The 17200-nt window shown below is 41.7% G+C and overlaps 1 protein-coding gene across 2 annotated transcripts in view; it reads right to left on the bottom strand.

Annotated features, from left to right (window-relative positions):
- CCNYL1 (cyclin Y like 1) overlaps positions 1–16964 on the bottom strand; it is a 45393-nt gene extending 28429 nt beyond the window's left edge. Inside the window, exons 1-3 of one of the 2 annotated variants that reach the window (XM_007966031.3) lie at positions 16545–16964; positions 2636–2710; positions 621–655 (exon numbers count right to left, since the gene is read on the bottom strand). In XM_007966031.3, the coding sequence (XP_007964222.1) occupies positions 621–655; positions 2636–2710; positions 16545–16764 (330 nt within the window). In that variant the 5' untranslated portion in view covers positions 16765–16964. The remainder of the gene's footprint in view (positions 1–620; positions 656–2635; positions 2711–16544) is intronic. The other variant, XM_007966030.3, reaches the window with a different exon arrangement.
- Between the last annotated feature and the right edge of the window lie 236 nt (positions 16965–17200).

Raw genomic sequence — 17200 nt, 5'->3', positions numbered from 1 at the left:
TCACTGCATTTGGCTGTGTGAGTTAGTGGAGGCTAGGAAAAGAGACACGCAGACATGCTCAGATTTCAGAAATATTTAAGAGAAACAAAGCATGTACAAGGAGGAGACAGTGAGAATAACATATGACTCAGCAGTGAATAATATCTGTATAATCATAACAATGTAAACATCGATTACTGATTTAATTTAAAATGTGATATATGTGGGGGGAATAGAGGGAAGAAAATAAGGTCATGGTAGAGTGAGGAAGCTAAGCTTTCACCTGCTATGACAGGAAGTCAACATATACTGCTAAAAATGAAGTTAGCTATTATAATTTTGTTACTTGATTTTTAAAAAGATTTAAAAAATGTACGCAAAAATATTTAAGGCAGATATTTATACCACAACCAAATTACTGAAATTTAACTTAAATGTCAGAAACCCTGAACAAATGGGCACACTAAGTCAAAGACTTTCCTGCATAAATTTGATTCCTAGGAAAACAGAAATGATTTAGAAAATCCACAAAAAGAGGCCCATACTAACAGTATTGGGTCCCCATTATATTTTTATGGAATCACAGCAGACATACTTTTAATTCAATTATTAATTTCTTAACTTTCCAACTGTTTACTTACATGGTTTAAATGGTTGCTCTTCCTCTTTTCTCGCACTAAGAATAAAAAAAATTAGCTGATCAATTCTGATATGAATGCCACAGTATAAAAGTAGTTGCTGATCATCTGATTACCAATATACAAAATGAGATAAAAATTCCATTTAAAAAATAATTTCCAACAAAACTCATCATTTAATCATCTGGCAAGATGAATCCCATAAAATAAAATCTAAAAACTTAGTTTTACTTTTTGACCTAACAGATATTCTGCTACATAGAAATGAAAGAATCCTTATGTACAAAAGAAAGGGGCAAAACAAATTATGCTTAATGAGAAATTTAGCTAATAGGTTTCCCTGTTGCATACATATCTGAACCATCATCCAGTAGTATTTTTTAATTCTACATTTAAAGGTCACTTAATTACCAAGATCTAACTGCTGACAGCTCTAAGAACCAGTTTCTGACTAGGTGCCAATCTCTAGCTGCACCACAATCCCTGTAAGCATCCTGAACCACTTACTGGTCATCTACTAATATGTTACTGAAAAAATAAACGGGTCTTTACACAAGTGGAAAGTAAACTACCTTAAATTTAAAAGTTAAAATGAATGTTAACCTAACTGAACACGGTATATTCAGCACATAAAATCATTTTAACAAAAGCCAGAAGAATAAAAGCTCCAAGAGGGACTTGGACCACGCTTTGTTTCCTACACTGCCTCTTCCTTTGATGCTAGACGAGTATCACAAGCACACACTCTTACCACTGAAGAAAGAGGAGCATGGGATAGCTCTTCTTTTACTGCTTCCACACTCTGCATGTGTGAGAAGCCTGTGGCTCTGAAAGAAACTAAGAAATAAACTATCCTAACCAGAAATGACCAGCTCAAGACAGATGAAAGTCCACACAAGCTTCGAAAATGCAGCTTACAACCCCCCATTTTGTGTTGTGCTGCATTACTTCAAATATTACAGAACCCCCACTTCTTGTATTCTTGTTGAAATAAACTGAAAAACCTAGCTGTGTACGGCTTTTTAGCAAACAAATTAGGATTTAACATAATTTTAAGGAAGATAAACAGGAGTACAGAAAAATACAACAGTTCTGATTCTCATCCTAAAACAAGCAAGGCAAGGAAAATGTACGTAAGTTTCGCTTGCTGAGGCTAACCTTCTGGGAAACACCATAGGGCATGTTTACATTTACATTACATTAGGATGGAAAAGTTAATAGCTTAAAAGTTCTGAGTAGCATAAATTTGAATGTGATAGGCTCATGTGGTTAGAGCATTGTATAAAAGGAAGCCAAAATCACAGATTCAATCCCTGTATACAAACTGATTTTTTAAAAAATGTGTTCAAATGAAACCAAGCTGCAGCTTAAATCCTATCATTCATCTTTAAAATGTACTCTTTTGGACAAGGGAAAGAGGTCAAAGAAGTGTGTAGAAATAAGTATAAATCCAAGATACTGGCCGGGCGCGGTGGCTCACGCCTGTAATCCCAACACTTTGGGAGGCTGAGGGCGGACCACTAGGTCAGGAGTTCGAGACCAGCCTGGCCAACATGGTGAAACCCCATCTCTAATAAAAATACAAAAATTAGCCGGACGTGGTGGCTCATGTCTGTAGTCCCAGCTACTTGGGAGGCCGAGGCAGGAGAACTGCTTGAACATGGGCGGTGGAGGCTGCAGTGAGCTGAGACAGCGTCACTGCACTCCAGCCTGGGCAATAAAGGCACTCCGGCCTCTTAAAAAAAAAAAAAAAAAAAAAAAAATCGATGTTACTAAATCAGGTGGCCATTAATTGTGTTGATAAAAAGGTGACAAAACCTGTAAATAGAAGGTCTACATGTTATTACTAAACAATCACAACTAAAAGAAAGTATATCACATATTAAAATAAGTGAACATATGAAAAGAAAAATTTAAACTAATACATCAGTTCTTCTAAATGCCTTCTATAATACATCCAATAAAATAGAAACAGTTTTCAGTCTTTTCCTTGGAAGGAAAAAACAGTTTTGTCTTACCATCTGTTTGAGATTTGCTCAGGAAAATTGTGCTTGCCCTTGGATGGTCAGAAGGGTTTGACTCCAAAGCTAGATCTATAGAAGAGGAGGAAAAAGATGTGATATTTTAGGTGAGTAGAAAAGATGATTTCTGAAATTAGATACACATCCATTTTAATCACTTTTAACAGTCTTCAGAGAAGTTTTTAGTAATAAATATGACGGAAATAAAGACAACAATACAGAAATACTCCTGGGGAATGCAAAACTGTAGAATCTCTCCACACACGTGGACAAAACCAGGCTGTGTCAGAGACTTTTAATAAAAAATCTGTGCCTAAACAATCTGGTACAAATGTTACATGAATCATACACATACCCTCCCCTCCTTCAACTTATCGAATAGAAATATAACCACACTCTCCTCTCTGCTGCTATTACTAGCACATTTCAAGAACAATCTCAAGTAGCAGGCGATGCTGTGGCCAGTTACTGTTAGGCACTAGCTCAATACATCAAATATGGTTAAAACAAAGAGTTGTTTTTGGCAAATGTTCTTTAGACAATCAAATGGCTAATTCTAACTCCATTCAACAAGTGAACTAATTTAGTTAGCTGTGGTTTTTTGGGGGGCTATTCATCATGGCAGATTTAAGAGGACTGAATAGAAGTTCTGTGTTCTAATATACAGGAACATGTTAGAAAATTATTAACTTTTGCCCTCAATTTCTCATTTCTTCCTTCTAACAGTATGGTTAATTTGGCGTTACATCAAGAGTATGTTTTGAAGCAGATTTTAGGGCTGTTTCTAAAAAATTTTGCCCCTATCTATGTCATGATAAATCTGCCTGTAGTTCACCATGCACCAAAGTTGGATAATATATTTAGGTAAGACTACAAAACAGACTCTTGAATTTTCATGAAACAAACTTTGCCATTATATGGGATAATAAAAACTGTCATGAGGGGAAAAAATAAAATCTATGGTATTCTTCGGCAAAGTCCTTTTTTTTTGAGATGGTGTCTTACTCTGTCGCCCAGGCTGGAGTGCAGTGGCACAGTCTCGGCTCACTGCAACCTCCACCTCCCGGGTTCAAGCAATTCTTCTCCTGCTTCAGTCCCCCAAATAGCTGGGATTACAGATGCCTCCCACCAGGCCAGCTAATTTTTGTATTTTTAGTAGAGACGAGATTTTACCATGTTGGCCAGGCTGGTCTCAAACTCCTGACCTCAGGTGATCCACCCACCTCAGCCTCCCAAGGTGCTGGGATTACAGGGGTGAGCCACCGGACCCAGCCCAGCAAGGTCCATTTCAAGCCACTTATCTTAACCAATCTTGTAAGAAACTGGGCCAAGATCCATAGTAACAGTTAAAGCGGTATTTCCCAAAACTACATATTAATATAATTGCTCTACTTTTTAAAAAGTGATTTAGTGGTCAAATGACAATATACTCTATCCCTGGCTCTTACAAAATCAAAATGCACATTGATATATTAAAAACTAATCAGTCTAGTAGTGATTACTGTCCAATTCAGCATTTCACAAATTCATCTACCTAGAATCCTTTTCTCTCTTCCAAGTAATTTGGTTAGAATCTTACATGAATATAATTTTGGGACTTCCTGGTTAAAAAGAATTATGAATCATCCATTTTAATAGTACTGCCAGATCACTAAAAACTTACATACCTAAACCAACTGCTTTATTCTCCATGGAAATTCCTTGACTGAACTTTATTAAAATGTTTTTGGAGAAAACTATTCTTATGTAAAAGACCTACACAAAAATTATGTTTAAAGTTTTTCCACATCTTGAAAAGATGATGTGACAATGTTAAGCTACTTGGAAAAATAAAATCACTTGTGCACAAAATGACAGGCAGAGACTTTCACAACTGCCTCTACCTAAAGCAGCTTCTTCTTTTTTTTTTTTTGACAGAGTCTCACTCTGTTGCCCAGGCTGGAATACAGTGGTGCAATCTTGGCTCACTGCAACCTCCACCTCCTAGGTTCAAGCGATTCTCCTGCCTCAGTCTCCCAACTAGCTGGGACTACAGGCATGCATCACTATGCCCGGCTAATTTTTGTATTTTTAGTAGGGACTGGGTTTCACCATGCTGGCCAGGCTGGTCTCAAACTCCTGACCTTGTGATCTGCCCCCCTTGGCCTCCCAAAGTGCTGGGATTACAGGCGTGAGCCACCACACCCAGCCTCTACCTAAAGCTTCTAAAAGGATTCCTGACTACTTCCTTTCAAAAAGAAAGCAAATATACTACCACCATTTGAATCTAAAAAATAACTAATGTTTACAGAAGAAGCCATATTACGAATCAGTACCCACGTCGTGATAAATTTAAACAGGAATTTTCAATGGAAGTCCAGGAAAATTAAGTAACAAAATCAAAGAGGAGCAGGCTTCACACACATACCACTCTACCCACCCCCACCCCCACCAAACCAAGATGTGCTACTATGTAATATGAATTTCTTAAATATAAGAAAACCAAGATGTGCTACTGTGTAAATATAATAAATATCCAAGGCGGCTGGGCATGGTGGCTCATGCCTGTAATCCCAGCACTTTGAGAGGCCAAGGCTGGCGGATCATGAGGTCAGGAGTTCGAGACCAGCCTGATCAATCCAGTGAAACCCCATCTCTACTAAAAATACAAAAAAATTAGCCAGGCGTGATGGCGTGTGCGTCTAGTCCCAGCTACTCGGGAGGCTGAAGCAGAAGAATCGCTTGAACCCAGGAGGCAGAGGTTGCAGTGAACCAAGATCATGCCACTGCCCTCCAGCCTGGGCGACAGAGTGACACTACATCTTAAAAAAAAAAAAAAATCCAAGGCAGCTAGTATAAAAGAAATGATAAGATATAGAGAAAAAAGCCAAATTAGCCCAAGAAACAAGTTGGCACTCCCTCAACTCAGGGGTTTTAGGGTGGACATGTGACTTACAGCTGGCCAGTTACATTTCTCTTGGGACTTCCCAGGAACCAGAGGATAAAGGCAGGGCTGTACTCTAGCACTGTACAGCCAGGAGCTGCCACCCGTGGTTCCCTCTGCCATCATGAAGGGTGTCTTTTCAGGAGAGATCAACAGAAGAGCAGAACTGAGACAAGTTCTGAGATCACTTAATTCCTGGGTGAAGTAGTCCCTAATTGACTATGTGAATCCCTGGTTATACAATTTTTTTTTTTTAATTTTTAACTATTTTGAGATAGATTTTTTGAACTTGCAAGTAAGAGGCCTGGTTTATGAACAATACTGATGTGATCACACTAAAGGTGGGGATAGATCAAAGCTTCTAACTCATTCCTTTAATATCTTATGAACAGAAATTTGCAAGAGTCAAAATAATGCTTCATTTGCAGATTACAAACAAACAAATTACAAATTATAAACTCACAACCATTACTTTAAGTTGCTTTCCTTTTTTTTTTTTTTTTGAGACAAAGTCTCGCTCTATCACCCAGGCTAGAGTATAGTGGCCTGATCTCAGCTCACTGCAACCTCCGCCTCCCAGGTTCAATTCTCCTGCCTCAGCCTCCCAAGTAGCTGGGACTTCAGGTGCATGCCAACATGCCCGGCTAAGTTTTGTATTTTTAGTAGAGACGGGGTTTCACTATGTTGACCAGGCTGGTCTCGAACTCCTGACCTCATGATCTGCCCACCTCAGCCTCCCAACGTGCCAGGATTACAGGCGTGAGTCACTGTGCCCAGCCTTAAGTTGCTTTTCTTATGCATGTTAAAAAAATAGCTCTAATCCATATACAACTTACGTCTTATTTTACAAATGATCTCCACTCCAATGGAGAATATTTACTGTGCAATGGATAAATGATGGTCCATCAAGTGTTATTCCTATACTCTACTCAGCCAATCCCATATTGTTGCGGACTTAGGTACTTACAAAGCTCTGCTCTTAGGAGGAAAACCTTCAATTTTATGGTGTTTTTAAATTATTTTTAAAATCTCCTTAGGAAAGATTTTTCACAAAAGTGGGATAATCAGACCAAAAGGTCAGATTGTTTTCATCACTCAGTATATAGTGCTCAGTTGCTTTCTAAAGGAGTTAAGGGTATATTAGGATATAATGCCACCAATTATATCAGTTTTAGCTTTGGATGCTTAAAAAAAATTCCTATTGATGTGAATGAGGAACATCACCATGGCTGTAACTGGCATTTATTTATTTGATACAATTTCCTATATAACTTGCACTAACAAATACCACACAAATATATTTTACAGAATGGACATTTAAGCCATTAGGCTGAGGCAGGAGAATTGCTTGAACTTGGGAGGCGGAGGTTGCAGTGAGCCGAGATGGTGCCACTACACTCCAGCCTGGCAACAGAGCAAGACTCCGTCTCAAAACAAAGCAAAACAAAACAAAACAAAAAACACTCCTAAGAAAGTCTGAAACTAGAAGAAATGGTTTTTGATATCATGGTTAGGGATTATGTCTAAAATTGTATTTTAAGACCCACCATTTTTGTATTATCAATTTAAATTGCAACTTAATTTGAAAACATAATAGTATGATGGGGGGCAAGTAAGACAAAAAAAATTAAACTCAGGTCTTAATATAAACACCCCTCAGGAGAAGAAATCTGTAAGATCCACTGACATTGAACACTGTTTTTCCTTGAATCTATCAGCCATCTCAATTTCACAGATGTTAATTAAAAATGTAAAAATATGGAACTTAGAATAAATGAAATGCATTACTGAAGGCCAAAAGTGTTAAAATTATGCAATTGTAAACTGTAAAGAAATGATTTTTCTTGTCAATATATTAAAGGGAGAGGGCAGCAACCAAGAAAGTAACTGACAGAAGCAGCATATTTCAGAGAAAGAGACTGATTTCAACATACTGATTTCAATATACCCCAATTAAACAGGAGATACCAGCAGTTTCTGCGCCAACTGCTGGGCATCTGTTTGTTTAAAGGCTTACTGCATTTACTGACCTGCTCTATCATAATGCACAATGTATTAGTCTTAGGTCCATAACACAAACATTTCAAACCTCTCAATTATGATGTAAAAGTCTGAGATTTTATCTAAGCCACACGTTCCACCCATCAGGTAAGTCTTACCTGATGGGTCTTGAGCTGCCCTGCCTCATCTGAGGTCACACAGTACACAGCCAAGCTCCAATCTCATGCTCACTCATGCCTTGTTTCTGCTTTCCCAGCTTCTGACAATCCCAAATCTGGTTTCCAAACCACTTCTCTACCTCCTTCTATGTCAGCGTTCACTCTTGCTTTAACTGACTTTTACTCCTCAATCTATGTTTTAGTGATTGTGACTGAGCTGTGACACTTCATATGCTATAGTATACCTTTCTCCCTTTATGTATTTCTGGGATTACAGATGTACTTCTTAATAGCGCTTAACTCCTTTTTTAGACTTTTAAGAACATTTCTGGGTGGAGTGCAGTGGCTCACACCTGTAATCCCAGCACTCTGGGAGGCTGAGGCAGAAGGATCACCTGAGGACAGTTCAAGACCAGCCTGGGCAACACAGTGAGACCCCCATCTCTACAAAAAATTTTTTAAAAGATCAGCTGGGTGTGGAGGCACATGCCTGTAGTCCCAGCTATTTAGGAGGCTGAAGTGGCAGGATAGCTTGAGCCCAGGGATTTGCGGTTACAGTGAGCTCTAAGGGCAGTACTGTGCTCCAGCCTGGGCAACAGACAGAGTTGAGACCCTGCCTCCTCCAGAGAAAAAAAAATAAAAGTCTGGGTTATAAGTACCTCCATTTTTCATTATCCAATGTTACTATTTTAACTCTAAAGCTTTATTAACTGAAAAAAAGGTGGGAAAATGGCAGTATCCAAAGAAGCCCATGAGTCATTCTATAAATTCTAATCCTATATGCCATATATCTGAAATTTACATTCTTGATCTATCAAGCCCTTTTTTTTTTTTTTTTTTTTTTTTTGAGACAGAGTCTCACTCTACCGCCCCCCAGGCTGGAGTGCAGTGGTGCTGTCTCAGCTCACTGCAACCTCCGCCTCCGGGGTTCAAGCGATTCTCCTGCCTCAGCCTCCTAAGTAGCTAAGACTACACATACGTGCCACCACGCCCAGCTAATTTTTGTATTTTTAGTAGAGACGGGGTTTCACCATGTTGACGAGGATGGTCTCCGTCTCCTGATCTCGTGATCCGCCTGCCTCAGCCTCCCAAAGTGCTGGGATTACAGGCGTGACCCACCACACATGACCATACCAAGCCTTATCTTTTTTTTTTTTTGAGATGGAGTCTGGCTCTGTCGCCCAGGCTGGAGTGCAGTGGCCGGATCTCAGCTCACTGCAAGCTCCGCCTCCCGGGTTTACGCCATTCTCCTGCCTCAGCCTCCCGAGTAGCTGGGACTACAGGTGCCGGCCACCTCGCCCGGCTAGTTTTTTTGTATTTTTTAGTAGAGACGGGGTTTCACCGTGTTCGCCAGGATGGTCTCAATCTCCTGACCTCGTGATCCGCCCGTCTCGGCCTCCCAAAGTGCTGGGATTACAGGCTTGAGCCACCGCGCCCGGCCAAGTCTTATCTTTTTAAACCTTGGAAAACGTAGTCCCAACTACTTGGAAGGCTGAAGCAGGAGGATCACTTGAGACCAAGAAGTGGAGGCTGCAGTGAACCATGATCACACTACTGCACTCCAGCATCAGCAACAGATAAAGACCATCTCAAAAACAAAAAACAAACTAAAAAACTTTGGAAAACTCAATTTACACCTCTCAAAGCCTGTCTTCTTATATGTAAAACAAGTATAATTCCTATACTACCTAACTCAAAATATAGTGAGAATAAAATGAAATGCAAGAGCAATTGCGATAGGCCAGGTGCAGTGGCTCACATCTGTAATCCCAGCATTTTGGGAGGCTGAGGTGGGCAGATCACCTGAGGTCAGGAGATCAAGACCAGCCTGGCCAAAATGGTGAAACCTCATCTCTACTAAAAATATAAAAATTAGCTGGGCGTGGTGGCACATGCCTGTAGTCCCAGCTACTCAGGAGGCAGAGGCAGGAGAATTGCTGGAACCCAGGAGGTGGAGGTTGCAGTGAGCCGAGATCGTGCCACTGTACTTCAGCCTGGGCAACAGAACTAGACTTCATCTCAAAAAAAAAAAAAAAAAGCAATTGCTATATACCACATAATGCACAATAAATTACAAAACAAAGTTTTCACAAATTAAAAGCAAAAGTGAACAGTTAGCATTTATTGGAAAGCCCATACCAAAATAACATCTTGAGGAAATATGCACTTTGGCTACCCCTGAAATTAAGGGAAAAACAGTCTCACACCACCACCAAGAATTCCTTTCAGTGTGGTTGTTTTAAATAAGCAAATACATATTATTCGTTACAGTAATATAAGAAATAAGATTACTGTTCTCCTCTTTGTTTTTTTCATGTAACATATCCTGGATATCTGGGTATCACGCCATAGCCACAGCAGTAAAGAGAGATTTGTTGTTGTTTTTTTTTTTAGCAGCTCTATAGTTCTCCTCTGTGTGGATATAACAGTTTATTTTACCAGTTTCTAACTAGATATATTATTTCCAATATTTAGCTACTGAAAATAATGCAACAGAGCCTTATGCACATGTTATTTCATATTTATGCCTTCAGGATAAATTCCTTGAAGTAGAATTTCTGGATTAAATGTATTTGCAATGTTTGTGATTATGCCAAATTCCCCTTCACAGACTCAAACCACTTTGCATTTTCACCAGCAATACACGAATGCAACTCTCTTTGCAGCCACACCAAAGAATGTATTGTCAAGTTTTTGGCTCTCCTCCCAACAGCAGAGAAGTCACAGCATAGTTTTCATTTGTATTTCTCTTAAGTGTGAAGCTGTGTTTAAGGATCACCTGCATCATTTATTTTTCTGTGACTTGTCTATTCATCACTTTGTTACCTACTTTTGCAGCTAGTCTGTTTTTTTGTTTTGTTTTTTTTTTTTGAGACAGTCTCACTGTCACCCAGGCTGGAGGGCAGTGGCGCAATCATAGCTCACTGCAGCCTTGAACTTCCTGGGGTCAGGAGATTCTCCTGCCTCAGCCTCTTGAGTAGCTGGGACTATGGGTATGTGCCACCACACCTGGCTAATTTACTTTTTGTAAAGGTAGGGTCTCAGTATGTTGTCCAGGCTAGCCCCAGCCCCCCCTCCGGGGCTCAAGCAATCCTCTTGCCTCAGTTTCCCAAACTGCTGGGATTATAGGCATGAGCCACTGTCTGGTCTTTTTCTTAAACAACTGAAAATATTGGCCGGGTGCGGTGGCTCACACCTGTAATCCCAGCACTTTGGGAGGCCAAGGTAGGCGGATCACGAGGTCAGGAGAGTGAGACTATCCTCACTAACATGGTGAAAACCTGTCTCTACTAAAAAATACAAAAAATTAGCCGGGTGTCATGACATGTGCTTGTAGTGCCAGCTACTAGGGAGGCTGAGGCAGGAGAATCGCCTGAACCCGGGAGGCAGAGGTTGCAGTGAGCGGAGATTGCGCCAGCCTGGGCGACAGACTGAGATTCCATCTCAAAAAAAGAAAGAATTAAAAATATTTCCCAGGATTAAAAAAAATCCTCCAATGGTTTCCTATCGCAACTAGAGCCTATATTCTTTGCCAAGGCCCACTATGCATACATGGACTTAACCCACCATAGTCCTGGCATCCTTTTCACTCTTCTGCAGCCACCCTGTGTCTTTCTGTCCTTTGCCAAAAACAAGTTTGCTCCCATTCAAGGAACTCCAAAGTAACTATCCATCTGCGTGGATCCCTGGCTCTCGCCAACCATCCTCACAAGGCTCCCTTCTCACTTTTACGACTGCTCACAGGTCACTTAAGGAGAGCAGCCATCTTTCATCCCCACAACCCCCATGTAACTGTCCTCCTCCCCAATCCATGACCCTATTATACTTTTTTCCCCAGCACCTCACCACCTCATTCTTGATTATTCATATATTATCTATCCCTAGCTCCCTCTAGAATGTAAGGATCAGAGTTAGGATGAGGCTCTGTCTTGTATACCACTGTTTGCCCTGAATCTGGAACATAGCCTGGCCACCTAAAGGTACTCAATAAACATGTTTCAGCACCCCCAAAACTAGTCAAGTTTCTCCCAGTTTTCCCACATCTTGTAAGACTTCTTCTAACACTCTCTCTTGATTTGTCATCTAAGACAGCATCAAATCTTTTAAAGTGGTAGCTATTCAGAATTAAAGATGCAAGATAGGCTACCAAGAAACAAAAAATATTAAATGATGAATTCAAATGTCCAGGAAAAAGTCAACGCTAACTCCAATTTGACATAAAAACATTTAATACTAAAATATCTTAACTACAAAAATGACTCAACCCATAGATTTAACTTTATTCTATAGGGAGGTACAAGGCATCAATCATCAAAATTGTTTTGGTACCCTTGAAATCAAATGTAATGAGTCTATGTATGATGTTACTATAAAAGATGCCCATTCATAAAGGATAGGTAAATAAATGATACTCCAACCATCTGATGGTACACTAAGCAGTTATAAAAAGGCATGTGACAGAGCAGGGTGCCCTGGCATGGAAAGATATACTAGAGCACTCTCTGGATGTCAAGCAGTAGTTCAGGAATTTATGACATTATTTCACTGCTATAAGTTATGAAGCAGCTCATATAGAATGATCTCATTTTTCTAAAATAAAATGTTATATTCATATGCATACAAAAAAATCAAAAAGTCAATACCAAAATATTAATCAAAGTTAACTGAGTATTCTGAGTATAATCAATGACTTTTCTGTATTCTCCGAGTCTTTTACATCAAACATATCATTATTCAAAAAAGCAAAAAAAAAGGGGGGGGGGGTTAAAATAGCTACTGGAAAGAGGAAAGATCTGTTGCTCAGAAGTTTTTCCACATCACATTGCCAATTCTTTCCCTACCTTCACCCATCAAGGGAAGGGAATAGAAAAGGTCACTTCAGAGAGCGCCTTTAGTCAGCAAATTAGCAAACCTCCTAACGTCAGAACATAAAAGGCTCTATGAAAAGTCGAGAGTATTAATAAAATTGGACAATAAGATCTTACTATCTTGTGTTACTGATACTACCATCAGTTATGTTAGACATACCATTAAATAAAGGCATGGTAGTAGAAAATACTTTTGAGTCTATGTGAAATGTTTAGTAGGTTCTTAGGAGCATCTCTTTGAAACAGCTTGACCAGACCAGGCGTGGTGGCTCACGCCTGTAATTCCAGCACTTCGGGAGGTCGAGACAGGTGGATCACCTGAGATCAGGAGTTCCAGACCAGCCTGGCCAACATGGTGAAACCATCTCTACTAAAAACACAAAAAATTAGCCGGGCATGGTGGCACACACCTGTAACCCCAGCTACTTAGGAGGCCGAAGTAGAGAATCGCTTGAACCCAGGGGGCAGAGGCTACAATGGTGAGCCAAGATCGCACCATTCCTCTCCAGCTTGAGAAACAAGAGCGAAACTCCTTCTCAAAAAAAAAAAAAGGCTGGGCGCAGTGGCTCACGCCTATGATCCCAGCATTTTGGGAGGCCAAGGCGGCTGGACTGCTTGAGGTCAGGAGTTCAAGACCAGACTGGCCAACATACCGAAACCCCATCTCTACTAAAAATACAAAAATTAGCTGGGCATGGTGACACACGCCTGTAATCCCAGCTACTCGGGAGGCTGAGGCAGGAGAATCACTTGAATCCGGGAAGCAGAGGTTGCACTGAACTGAGTTTGTGCCACTGCATTCTAGCCTAGGCAAGAGTGAAGCTCTGTCAAAAAAAAAAAAAAGAAAAGAAAGAAACAGCTTGAAGAACAAAGCCGAGCAAAATTTATGTATGATTTTTGTTTAAGTAACAAAAACAATTCTTCATTGTAGAAAAGCTAAAATTTTTTTTTTGTTTTTTTTGAGACAGAGTCTTGCTCCATTTCACAAGCTGGAGTGCAGTGGCACGATCTCAGCTCACTGCAACCTCTGCCTCGAACTCCTGACCTCGTGATCCGCCCACCTCAGCCTCCCAAAGTGCTGGGATTACAGGCGTGAGCCACCACGCCCAGCCAAATGTTTTACATCTAAGTAAGAATTTCTGTTTCCAGGGAGACTGATATAAAATTGTCTGAAATAAAGATACTAAAAGCAAACTTTCAATGTGTCTATACTTTATATTTGGTGTTCTGGCCATGTTTCTATGGAAACTTATGAATAATAGGCAAATGCCGAAATTAAGATTTCTATTATCATTTTATTGAATGCCACAAAAATAAATTGAGACAAATTGAAATAAAAATGTAACTGTCATACTAATATACAACGGTAAATTCTGTGGTTACAAATTCTCTTTTTTCAACTTTTCTGATTTAGCACTCCTTATCATCATCCTTAATGCTTAATGCCTGGCACCTTACCTTCCTTCTTGCCAGCTTCTCCTAATATCCCTCTGTCCAGGGCATTCTCAGCATCAATTCACAGGTACCAGAACAAACTCTTCAAATTTATCAACCTGTTTATTTGATGGGTATATTTAGGCCATTTTGTTACCTCTAACTTTTATTCTTATCCACTGAAATGAATGTATAGACATAAGACGGAGCCAGACAAGATGGCACACACCCGAGGTCCCAGCTATTCAGGAGGCTGAGGTGGGAGGACTGCTTGAGCCCAGGCCAGGAGTTCGAGACCAGCCTGGTCAACACAGTGAGACTCTTTCTCTTTTAAAAAAAAAAAAAAAAAAAAAAAAAAAAGATGTAAATGTTGCCTCTGAATCGTGTAAAACAAACTTTGAAAGGAACTAATCAAGATCGAAATAAGTTCTCAAATACAGGACTACTTCATGGGTAAAATACATGATGAATTCTGGATTTTTAAAAGTTTTTAAAGAACTGAACTTGGCATATCTCATCTCCACGTCAGTCTGAGAACTGAGAACCTCAGTTCTGTTCAGTGGCCGTCTTACATAGTCATTCCAGATATCTAACTCTTCATTTCTTCATTAGCAACACAGGGAATATACACAGGCATTATTTTGGAAGGGCTAAATTAAATGTACATGAAAATATGTATTTTCATGTACACTGGGTGAGAGCCTTATTTGTGGCTCTCACCCAACACCACCCATCCATCTACTAACTGGTGTGTAAAATCACTCCGAGGCTTACCTGGCACCTCTCTAAGAGACAATTAAGTTTTCACAAGTACTTACATGCTTTGTATATAAAGGTACAATCAATTAACTCACATAATACATTTGTTCCTTCTTTCACAATGTCTGAATATTCTGCAAGGTGAGTACAGTAGTTCCCAGTTATGAAGGCATGCCCATTATGAAGCTTAATTATTATTTTAAAGAAATTAAGAGTCCAAGCAAAGTTTAAACAGAAGAGTTCTAACATTCCCTCTATAGTAATGAAATCTCTGGCATTTAAATGAAACAAAGAGCCCACTGGATTTAAATATCTTTATGATACAATGTTTTTCTACTTCAAAGCAATTAGTTTTTATTCAAGAACCACGCCGTTGCCCGGAATTATTTTTACCTAATCTCTTTCCAAAATTCTAGAGGCAAAAAACTAAACGTTTCCTCTCTCCTCACCCCCACCGCAACGGTTTAGACTCTGACAAACTCCAACATTCTCATCTTTGACCAGGATTCTATTGGCAGGACTGGGAAGAAGGAAGGGGAGCCACGGAAACACTTTTGAGCAGGCAGCGTCTAGCATTTTAACTTCCAAACCATTACATTATAAATTAAAGTCTACATTTTTATATTTTGTCTCTTTTGAAACTTTTAACCATGAACCACTCCACCTCTCTTTTAGAACAAGGAGGTAATGAAGTCTGTTAAGTCACCGGAGAATGGCTGGAGATGTATTTGTCACCGTAGGAATTTTAAAGCAATCAGAACTCGGTGGCTAAACTCTAAGTTAAAAACAACCGCTGGGTGCGGTGGCTCACGCCTGTAATCCCAGCACTCTGGGAGGCCGAGGTGGACGGATCACGAGGTCTGGAGTTCGAGACCAGGCTGACCAACATGGTGAAACCCCGTCTCTACTAAAAATTCAAAAATTAGCTGGGCGTGGTGGCGCACGCCTGTAATCTCAAGTTACTCAGGAGGCAGAGGCAGAAGAATCGCTTGAAACCTAGAGGCGGAGGTTGCAGTGAGCAGAGAGAGCGCCATTGCACTCCAGCCTGGGCCGGGGACGGAGCGAGATTCCGTCTCAAAAAAGCAACTTTTCTGCACCACTGGTAATAACCTCTCACACCCTTCACAGTTATTTTACTCCCCTCCCCATTTCTTTCTTTCTGTGTTCAAATTATAGTTGGAAGGAATAAAGCAGCTTCTTTCAAGCCGACTTAACCTATTAGGAATATCATATAGTGTCTCCTATGGCAACCTCTATTTTGAGTCTAAATAAGAAATTCCCAAACATCTGGGTCTAAACTGTCGCGGGCATCAGCTACCTTCACGGATGGGAGGAAGGAACAATCAGACCCTTACCTGGTTCCTTCACTTAGGTACCATCTGGATGGGTTGAGGGAATGGGATGAGTACTCCGAAGTTGAGGTATTTGAGTTTCCATTGAGAAAAGGAAAACAATATGCCCCAAAAGTCTTAGCAAAGTCCCACCAGACAATGAACAGAGCTACAAACAAGAAGGGCGGCGGACTAGAGGATCCCAAGCCGGCTTGAGAGAATGGAAAGAGGGAGCAATAACTGGGCGTTAGGGTAAGGAGGAGGGAAAGAAACCGGCCAGACGCAGCAGGGAAAGAATAAAGGGTGGGGACGCGAGGAAAACCGGCTACCGGCAGGAAGGAGCCCGAGGCGGCGGATGCCTCCCGGGGGACTCTGGGGGAGGCGGCGGGCAGAGGTGAGCCCGAGGGCGGATGGCATCCGCCGCCTCCTTACCTTCGGGCATCTCGCGGTCGCTGATGTGCTGCAGGTGGTGGCCCTCGCCCTCTCCGAAATCCAACTCGGCAGGCTCCACAGCAGCGGGCGCTACCGCCACCGCGTCCCCGGACGCCGCCTCGTAGATGTCGGACGCGCAGTACAGCTCCGTCGACCCCGCGCGCCGGCCCAGCTTGGGGCTGGCATTGGGGGACACGCAACAGGTCAGCGTGTTCCCCATGGGGCGCCTCCGCTCCTCTCCGCCGCGACCGGCGCCTTCGCTCGCCCCCTACTCCACCGCCCTCAGCAGCCACCCCCTCCCCCAACAATGGCGCGGCCGGCACCGGCAGCCCCGGGCTACGCCGGGGCTGCACCGCGCAAGCAGGCGCCGCCTCGTCCGCGGTTCGCCCGCCTGCCCCGCGGCCCGGCCCCGGGCAGGGCTCGGGCCTCGGCCGCACCCCCGCCGCCGCGCTGCCGCCGCCTCCCTAGAGCTGACTCGTCTGCGAGGGCGGTGACCAGCCAGGCTTATTTAAAAGGGGTGGGGAACACAACAAGCGCTGTGAGGCGCAGCCACTGCCCAGAGAGAGCGCGGCTGGAGCTCCTCCTCCTTCCGCCGCCGCCTACCGACTGAGGGCCGCTGGCCCTGGCCGGTGCCTGCCAACCGGAACGCGACCTGC

This window comes from Chlorocebus sabaeus, chromosome 10, assembly GCF_047675955.1.
Source record: "Chlorocebus sabaeus isolate Y175 chromosome 10, mChlSab1.0.hap1, whole genome shotgun sequence".
Taxonomy (NCBI): domain Eukaryota; kingdom Metazoa; phylum Chordata; class Mammalia; order Primates; family Cercopithecidae; genus Chlorocebus; species Chlorocebus sabaeus.
This window is presented reverse-complemented; position numbering and strand designations above follow the sequence as displayed.